Raw genomic sequence first — 10,173 nt, forward strand, 5'->3', positions numbered from 1 at the left:
AACGGAGACCATGTGCAGCAACGAAAGAGCCTGCATGCCACAATGAAGACCAGACATGGCCAAATAAATTTTAAAAAATAAGATAAAAAGTCCACATAATCTTAGAGAACAGATGTTTATTACTTGCAACCAGAATGCTTTAGTTCTTGATGGCTCTCTCTGGTACACATCTATTTTGTAATAGGTACAAACCACCTTGGAAAATATATGCTCACACAGGTTCTTTTTGTAAAAGATATTTATGATAGACAATTGTGAACTGCACAGACACTAAAATGGAATGTTCCAGAAAGAACTAGGATAAAACAGCATTAGGTAGTAATGCTGCTAAGTCTTTATTAGTGTTACCATGTAAAGGAGTGAAAGTTTCCATTTTATGTGGTTTTAGGATACTTAAATTCAGATTTTTAATTTTTTTAATTTGATTACATACGTTTGTAATTTACATTATTAACGTATATTAATGTATAATTTTAAAAATTATATATATGTATATATATAATATATATATGTATATATGTATATTTTAATATATGTATATATGTATATATATGTATATATTAATGTATATATGTATACATATACATAATGTATACATATACATAAACATATACATATGTATACATATACACATACATAAACATAAATACATATATACATATATATACATAAATATATATACATATATATATAAATATATACATAAATATATATACATATATATACATAAATATATATACATATATACATAAATACATATACATAAATACATATATACATATACATAAACATACATATATACATATATATACATAAATACATATATACATATACATAAACATACATACATTGTATACATATACATAATGTATATATGTATATATTAATGTATATATGTATATATTAATATATGTATAATTTTAAAAATTGCAGTAAAAGTATATCCGTACCACACAACTCTACTGTTGCAATGCTTCCTACAAAGAGGGCTCTTCTACTGGGTTCCTGACCAGGTGTTTGCATGTGGGGAGCACTACCCAAAGTTTAGATCTTGCAGTGTCTTTCAGAATTTAAAAAATTAACTGGGGACTTCCCTGGTGGTCCAGTGGGTAAGATTCCATGCTCCCAACGCAGGGGGGCCCGTGTTCCATCCCTGGCCAGGGAACTATATCCCGCATACATGCAGCAACTAAGAAGCCTACATGCAGCAACTAAGACATTTGCATGCCACAACTAAGAACTGGTGCAGCCAAAATAAAACATAATAAATTAAAAAAAATAAATTGTAAGCTAAAAAGAAATGAGCTATTAAGCTATGGAAACACAGAGGAACCTTCAATGCACATTACTCAAAAAGTGAAAGCCAATCTGAAAAGACTACATACTATACGACGCCAACTATGACAGTCTAGGAAAGGCAAAACTAAGGACAGTAAAAATATCAGTGGTTGCCAGAGGTTGGAGGTGAGAAGGATGAACAGAGCAGAGTTTTAGAGCAGTGAAAACACTCTGTATCCTATAATCCTAAATACATGAGGGATGTGGATAATGCGGGAGGCTATACATGTGTGGAGCAAGAAGTATACTGGAAATCTCTGCACCTTCCTCTCAATTTTGCTGTGAATCTATAACTACTCTAAAAAAGTCTTTAAAAAAAAAAAAGCCAACTGTGTAGAATCCTAAATTCCCCACTAACTAAAGCCATTTGTGGAATCCCACTGAGGGTGACAAGAAAGCAGCAATATTAAATTTGGGAATAAAGGGAGCAAACAATTCTCTTGGCTCATCTCTAGTTCTTTGTATGCTATAACCTGGTTTCATTGCATTTGGTTTAGAGAAGGAAGGCGTAACTCCCAATGCTGGCAACCCCTAAAATGCAAACAAAGCTAAACATTTCCAAAGACTTAAGGAAAACTCCAGGAAGAGATACACATCCATTCTTACAATAACAGGTAGAACAAAAATGGTGCTAAAAACAAACTATACAGATTCATATAAATTTTGTAAGTACAAAACTTTATTCTGAATAAATCATTTTGTAATTACTGAAAGATGTTCATTACTTTACTTAGCTAATATTTACTTAAATCGAGTTACCCAAACAAAATAAACATGGCAATACAAAAATGTAAATTTACAAAAGCTGTACAAAATAACTTAAATTTAAAAATTAGACTGATACAGTCCATATGATCTCTTAAGGGAGCTATACAATTATAGATTTATATACTTTTTTTAAGGGGGTAAAAGAAAGGATGCTTTAAGGCTTCTTTAAGAGTAATCCTTTTAGCTGGATCATACTCCAACATTTTCTGAATGAGGTCAAAGAGAAGCTCATGTTCAGCATCTTGAGAAAGCATAAATTCCTGAAAGGAAAATAAATACAATCAACAGCCTTTTCTACTACCACTTATTATAATTTTATTTCCCCACCAAAAAAATAGGGAAAACTCAAGGTTTTGATCACTTAAGCAATGACCCAAGCTTACCTTCAGAGGTTTACAGCGCCTTGAAACATATCTGCCAGCAGAACTATGTTCATCCCAGTCTAATCGATCATGATGGAAATATTTACGTTTCCTAAGAATAAGTCCATATCCATTCATGTTTATAATGTTGACAATGAAAACTTAAAACATGTAGCAAAGGTGATCGACGGCACTTACTCTTAAACATACCTGGTTTTCTGTATCATATGTTTTGGCAAAGGTCCAAGAATCCTTTCCATCATTGCCAAATGTTCCTTACTATCGTGTGTCTAAAATAGTAACAAAAAGTTATTAACCAAAAAAAAAAAAAAAAAAGTTATTAACTACCTCTATTTGCACATTGTGCTTTGTTCTTATTTAACACAGCTGCTAAATTTTTAGTCCATAGGTTACAGGTCACAAAGGAAGGTGATCTCTAAAACAGGCATACTTTTAGCAAGTTACAGCTTAGAAGAAAAAATAATTAAGGCCTACAGAAGTTCACCAACAATTTCCCTAAATAAACAAAGATAACTATTTGTAATATACTTAGAAATGTTTCCAATAAAATGATAAATTATAAAGAAAATACAAATGCCCAACAGCATCAGAATTACACGTGGTTTTATTTCTTTACCTTTACCTACAATTAATAGTCTATAATGAGAGAGAGAAAAAGCGCTACCTAAATGTGTATACTTTGTGTTGAATTCATATAAACAGGCAATTTACTTTTGCAAAGTCATTGAAACAGATCATTGTCACTTACTGGAAATACTGTAAACCCAAGGTAATATTCAATAAGAATACATCCTATACTCCAGACATCACAAGGCTGGGACCATCCTAGGGCTGCAAAGTAAAGCAAATTGTTAATGAAAAACTCCTCAATATTTCTTACCAACATTTTAAAAAACAAGGATATAATCTGATGTTTGAGCTGGAAAGATCCGAATGGAATCACTTAATCCAAGCTTAAACATAATACGATAGCATAGCATGTAAGAATTAGTTAGGGCTCTGGAGACATCTAGTTTCAAGCCCCAAATCTGGCTTACTCTTTTGGGACTGATTTGGGGAAAATTTTTTTTCCTAAACCTCCATTTACTAACTTGTAAAATGGGAGCAAGCTACACCATGCAACGACTAGACATGACATGTATGAAGTATAACAGGCATTGTATGATTATGTTTTAAAATCCCATCACGGGATTTCCCTGGTGGTCCAGTGGTTAAGACTCCATCTTCCACTGCAGGGGGCGCACGTTGGCCGCACAGCCAAAAAATAAATAAAAATAACATCCCATCACATATTACAAATGTGCAAACTGAATTCTAGAAAGATTAAGCAACTTCTCAAAGTCCCAGAGCTGACTACTTGGAATAACAAAGAGCTTAAAACCCTTAATGTGTTTTACTATACTAATCCCTAAAAGGGAAAAAGGTAGTCCTACAAACACCTAGAACTGTAAATAAATTTTAGTTAGCTTCAATAAAGACATACACAGGTCTCAAAGCACAATTAAGAAATTCTTACCTAAAATAACTTCAGGTGCCCTATAGTGTCTTGTAGATACCAATGTACTGTGATGTTCATCATCATATGTTGCACTTCCAAAGTCTACAACTTTAACATCTGGATTTATTAAAGTACGTTCATCACGTTTCTGAAAATCATAAATGATTAAGGAGGCATTACATTAAGGTGTAAAATATTCACTTAAAACTATGAAGATAAAACATCAAAGACTTACCATTTTGGGATTATATGCCTCTGTGTAGTCAGACTGTACAAATAAGATGTTTTCAGGCTTTAAGTCTGTGTGAGTCAACTTATTACTGTGCAGAACTGAGAATGAAACAGAAAAAGTTCCTGTATTCTAAAATTTGAAAACCAAAACCCTAACCAAACCCCAAAGCCCGGTAACAAAAATCCTCTCTGAATGCTTTTCATGTCCAAATAAGTGGTCAACATTCAATAGCCTACTACAAAACCACCAGGGACTAAAACCCATTACCCCTCTAAAAAGTTACTTCACTGACAGCTAACTGCTTAGAAGTATCTTTCTCTTATGAAGCTGAGATTTGCCATTCCTTAATTTTAACCCAGTGGTTCTAGATTATCATTTTTAGAAATTAGAAAAGTTAAATCAGTCTTATACAATTTATTATTATATGCTGGACAATATTCTCTTTACTGAATGAAATGCAGTAAACTGACCAACCGCTTGTAATCAACCACATCTTTCTCCTACCTACTCTTAAACAATGCTTTTTTAAAAAATATAATTTATTTATCTATTTATTTATTTTTGGCTGTGTTGGGTCTTCATTGCGGTGCGCGGGCTCCTCATTGTGGTGGCTTCTCATTGAGGAGCGCAGGCTTCAGTAGTTGCGGCTCGTAGGCTCAGTAGTTGTGGCGCACGGGCTTAGTTGCTCTGCGGCATGTGGGATCCTCCCGAACCAAGGCCCGAACCCGTGTCCCCTGCGTTGGCAAGCGGATTCTTACCCACTGCACCACCAGGGAAGCCCTCTCCTACCTACTCTTAATTAAGTCAGGCCTCCAAATCATATATGTTAGATTGTACTTTTTTCTTTTCAAAGATTCAAATTGGTCTGGCATTAAAACCAGTCTCCATAAACTCAAATTTCTGGAATATATGCCAAACACTTACAATTCACAGACTTGCATATCTGATATGCCATCTTCCTGATATGATCCAGTCGAAAGGGCAGAAAACCATTTTCCTTAATGAAGTCATAAGTACTAAGTCCTAGTAGTTCAAACACAATGCAGACATGACCATGATGTTCAAACCACTCCAACATCTCAACACAGCGGCTATAAACATATGAGAAAAAAACTGAGTACAGCCTCTTACAATTCAAATCTACCCGAGGCCATTTTTCTAAGTTCTATTTTGATACTTACAATGTTCTGCTGGGGTCTGTTGTATTTAAGTGTTCCAGAACTTGTATTTCTGAGCGAGCAGCTTCACAATATCTATCCACATTTTTAACTATTTTTACTGCTACATGTCTACCTCCCCTGTTAATGAAAAGTTAACATTAAAAAAATGATAAAGATGATGTCCAATTCCATTTTTCCATCACTCTTCAAACTGTACTACTTCTATTCTGACCCATTGTATTTGTTTTTTTGAATTTATGGTCTAGCATTCAGTTTTGTCTAATTATATGTAAGTACTCTAACTTCAACTCAGTGTAAGCAACTAGAATGACCTTTGGGCATACGGTAGGGTCGGTAACACATGCTGAATGACAGATTTTTTTCATCAGACCACTTGAGTTTTTTTTTTTTGGTCCTTTAACTACATACCAATAGCTCTAATTTAGCAATACTGGGACATTATCACCTCAATTTACATTCCAACTAAGAAGTAAAACAAATGTACATAGAGCAGTATCTTCCTATAATACCAGTCACTGGCTAATAACTCCAATCTTCCTTTGGTCCAGGTTACCAAAAAAGTTGGGATATAGTGAGGATGAAGAGTTCTAGTTCTCAGAACCTTACCAACCAATAGTAGGAAGCCTCCTCTAATAATTCATTTAGAAAAGCTTTGCCATTCCAAAGGGAAAAAAAATCAAACAGGAAACAAAGTAAAGAAAATTTCTTACACTATGTTAAGAAATTTCAATCAGTTGTTTGAAGGGCATAGATAATTAAACTTATGACACAAATCTAGGAGAGTTCTCAGCTCTAGCTGTGTCACCCCTTATCAATTAGGTTACTTTCTAAAAATACAGGTTCCTAGGTAAACTACCCTGAAGACTGGTTCAATGTCTGGGGTAAGCAAAGCTCCACAGACTCCTAATATAAAACCAAGGCTAAAATCTACCGATCCAGGAAAAAAAAAACAACAATGGCCACAACTGTGCCCAGTGGGACAACAAAAGAATACTTTCTGAAACAATAAAATCTATTCTCAGCTTGTAATTAGAGACTTACACATACTATTAATAGCTACTGCTTAAGAACACAAAAGGCTAGTAACTTTATTGGAGTTTCCTATACACAAGTCAAAAATCCAAGCTAAAAGGGTATAATGATGTGTCTAATTCATGGTCAGACTTTATCTTAAAGCTGAATAAATTTTCTATACTGTTCACCTTCCCAAGTGCAATCCCAGGCCAGGAGACTTACGCTTTATGATCAATGCACTCCATGACTTTCCCAAAAGCTCCTTCACCTAAAGTATCTACAATTTCATCTAAAAGAGAGAAATAAAACTCAGTTATACCAAGAAGTGGAAACAGTTTACTTACAATAAAGGCTATCAAATGCAGATTATTCTAGTTGATGCTACAAATTTCCTTAGTCACTAGATATTTTATTGGTCAACACTGCCAAAAAACATATATAATTATTTTTAGGTCTAATTTCATTCTTAAACTAATTTCATTAACTTGATTTACTGTTTTGGAAGTTCTGCATAACAAACATTAAATTTCTAAAGAAAGTAAAAACACAACCCCCCCCACCAAAAGAAATGGAAAAAAACAAAACAAAAACAGAGAAAGAAAAAAAGATTTCCAAATCCCTGAAATCTTAATCTATATATAGATTATGTTATCTGAAAAGTTAATAAGTGTTGAAAAATATTCTATACATCTTGCACTTAGTACGTCTCCACTCTGACAGATCAGGTGACCCTCCTCATCATCCTCTACACTCCTGGTTCTTTTCCTTCGGTGACTCTTCTGGAAACGTCAAGTGGGCGGCACCAAGATCATCCAGCCAATCAATATACCCGAGTGAATTCAGGGCAGAATACGAAATTCATTCAGCGGGGAGATATTCAGGCATTCAGATACACGCCAGGCCACAAACGGTTGGCAGGAGCAATTTCAAATTCAGTCCCCAGAAATTCACAGGGCACATAGTTTATGTTAACAGGAGAAAAACATGGCAAGGAACAGATTTTCAGATAAGATACTCAAAGTGGCAAGGCAACAAAACATAATACAATTGTTTTTCTTTTTTAAAAAATGCTTAGTTGTAGCACTCACTGAAACATAATTTTAAGTTTCTAGTGTCCTAATTTAATGTTGCAAAATTGCAGAATATTTACTTGTCAAAAGTAGACTGTGGCCAAATTATAATTTCCCAGCTAAACTAAGAAAATAACAAAACAGCAAATAAAATTAAAAATCCTAATTTTGGGGAGAAAAAAAATTGGCATACAAGAATAACACTATGGTATTTAAAATGTCATCTGAGCTTGATCTCCAAATTAACCCATAACCCATAACATTCAAATCTGTTTAAGTGGTTTCCTTAGTGAAAAAAGGATTAGAGAATATGCTTTGCCAGAACAAAGAGGCATGCACAGCATAATCCTCAGTCGTACAAATATAAAAATTCTACTTCTATTTGTAGTAAGACTTTAACAAATCACATTTATTGAAGTACTATAAGAAAACTTTCAGAATATCTTGTAATCCCTGCTATAAACTAACCTAAATTACCTCCTGTCACTGGAATGACAATTAGTTGCCAACTACTAATAAAATCTATTACTATATTAACTATACAGATATGGTATTTGAAGAATTTCCTATCCAATGCACAAACACAAAAACTCCTGCAAGTTAAAATCGAGACGACTTTATCTTAAACAGAACTTCCTCAAATGATCAAACACAATTTCAAGTTTTCCTGTTCCACAAGGGAAATAAAATTTCCAAAATATTTTAAAACAGCTCATACCCCATGTGAACGATGATATGAAGTGCTGTGGTGAATTCTGTGTTTGCTTTTATAACTACTTCTTCCACTTCTACCAGAGGACTTGCTACTATGGTTCTGATATCTGCTTTCATGATCTCTATGACGATGTCCAGGTTCACATCCTTGACTGTAGTCATTTCTGTATTCATCAATGTAGCGTCGACTATGATAATCCTTCCCATTTATGGATCTGCTTTCCAGATAATAGCTAGAAAAAGTGAAAATGCATTTTCAATGCTCTATGTTAATCCCAAATATCCTCAAATTCTCAGTAAATCTCTTAAAACAGTACTCTTAATAAGATTTTACGCTTTTCTTACCAAAAAGCAAAAAAAAAAAAAAAAAAACCTCCCAATTTTACAACCATTACAAGTTGTCACTGGAAACAGAAATGGTAATCAGTTATCGTAAGTCGCCTCTAGTTTTAATCATGAAAATGTATTTTTCCGCCGGTTTTACTGAGATACAACTGATACGTAACACTGTAATGAAAATATTTTTATACTGAGACACTATAAATATTCTCATTACCTATCAGATGTTTTAGAGTAATTGTATCTGCAGCGCTTGTTCTCCCGTGCACTGCTATGTGATCTCCTCCTCCTTTTATGACTGCCGCTGCTGCTCCTCCATTTTCCATAATCCCAATCTTTTTCATCCCAATCAGGACAATAAGTTCTCTTTGAGTGTCTCATCTACATAAAAGACAAGTTTTTCCCAGTTAAATATTACCCCACATGTCAACACTGTTGCAAATTCACTCTACTTGTGACGTTTTATTGTTTTTAAATCAAAGTTCAAAAATCATTATCACCCAACCTGAAATCACTGATAAACCCAATGATTTTTTTTCTGCTGCCTCAAAATCTAGAGTCTGAACTTTATTCATAGATATTCTGCATTACTCATGTCACGCTCAGATTTACTAGAAGAGGGTTGGAAAAAGAGAGAGGAGGAAATCCCAATTTCTGAACGTTGGGAAAAATCCTCTCCTGCCAGAATCACAAATTCCTAACAACTTGAAAAAGACGTTATACACAAACTTTTCACCAACTATCGTTCATATCGGTACTGACTGCCCGGGCCTCACCTCGTCTCTAAAGGCAACTCGAAATCAAGAAGCTCCAATTGTTCTGGGCAGGGAGGTCTGCAAATAGTACCTTGGCTAAACGGCCCCACTGCCCGACTTCCCTCACGCGCTCCTTCAAATACGCCATATTATTTTTCTTTCCTCGAGATCCTAAACCTGACTTTTGTTTACACCACTGAAGGCAAAGGCACGCGCCATTTTCCCCGGAATCCTTTAAGACTCAACTGGACATTAAGTGACGCCGCCTAACACCAGGTCAACGTGTTCTTTCATTTGTTAAGAACACTTCCTCAGAGGAGCGGGACTTAGGAACATTCCAGAACCCGAGTCAACGCCACCCCCCGCGGGCTGCCTTGCCGTCTCCGCCCCGCCGCCATTTTACAGCCCGGCCGAGGCCTCCGCCGCCGCAGACAACATGGCGCCCGTGGGCTCCGGGGCTCGGCCCTTCCCCCCTCCCTTTGGGGAAGGCAAACGTTCGAGAACCTTCCCCCGCCTGGCAAACCCTACCGCTACCTTCCACCAGTGACTGACTGGAGCGTTGCGGTTCAAACTGAAATTCGCAGCGGCGGGCTTGGCAAAGCATGGAAGACGAGCGGGCCACCTTTGTGCAGCCGGGAGGGTAGTGAAAAGGGGGTCACCGTGCCGGAGACTGCGGGCGCCCAACAAGCTTGGAGAGGAGCGTCACAAGCGCTCTCGAGGCACAAAAAGAGGCCCTGACACCTGGCCTGCTTTCTCCCGCGTCTTACCGTCCTGGAAAAGAGTCCAAGCCTAAGGAGACAATGCTTGCGACGCGACCACGGAGAAAACGCAGCTGGCTGCTGCGAGCTCCGACAGCAAAATGGAGCTGACAGTCACCGCGT

The 10,173-nt window shown here is 36.1% G+C and overlaps 1 protein-coding gene across 2 annotated transcripts; it reads right to left on the reverse strand.

Annotated features, from left to right (window-relative positions):
• Positions 1 to 956: 956 nt before the first annotated feature.
• On the reverse strand, positions 957 to 10,173 carry CLK1 (CDC like kinase 1). Of its 2 annotated transcripts, XM_082841331.1 has the most exons (13): positions 10,060 to 10,173; positions 8,755 to 8,918; positions 8,203 to 8,431; positions 7,103 to 7,193; positions 6,637 to 6,703; positions 5,401 to 5,517; positions 5,144 to 5,310; positions 4,223 to 4,317; positions 4,006 to 4,135; positions 3,238 to 3,320; positions 2,679 to 2,758; positions 2,490 to 2,580; positions 970 to 2,366 (listed from the first exon to the last, which is right to left on the reverse strand). In XM_082841331.1, the coding sequence occupies exons 2-13, from the start codon at positions 8,916 to 8,918 to the stop codon at positions 2,223 to 2,225; spliced, it is 1,458 nt and encodes a 485-aa protein (XP_082697457.1). In that variant the 5' UTR covers positions 10,060 to 10,173; the 3' UTR covers positions 970 to 2,222. The 2 variants fall into 2 exon arrangements, with proteins under 2 accessions (XP_082697458.1, XP_082697457.1); XM_082841332.1 differs by lacking the exons at positions 7,103 to 7,193; positions 8,755 to 8,918; positions 10,060 to 10,173 and having other exon boundaries at positions 957 to 2,366; positions 8,203 to 8,317.

The sequence above is a fragment of the Leucopleurus acutus genome (genome assembly GCF_964270905.1).
Source record: "Leucopleurus acutus genome assembly, chromosome: 6".
Taxonomy (NCBI): Eukaryota; Metazoa; Chordata; class Mammalia; order Artiodactyla; family Delphinidae; genus Leucopleurus; species Leucopleurus acutus.

Excerpts from the sequence above, each read along its gene's own strand:
- CLK1 (XM_082841331.1), bottom strand. The coding sequence starts at position 8,918 with ATGAGACACTCAAAGAGAACTTATTGTCCTGATTGGGATGAAAAAGAT. Across the intron at positions 6,704-7,102 it reads AGACGTACTAAGTGCAAGAT|ATGAAATTGTAGATACTTTA; the intron begins GTATAGAATATT and ends TCTCTCTTTTAG. Across the intron at positions 3,321-4,005 it reads GGCACCTGAAGTTATTTTAG|CCCTAGGATGGTCCCAGCCT; the intron begins GTAAGAATTTCT and ends TTTACTTTGCAG.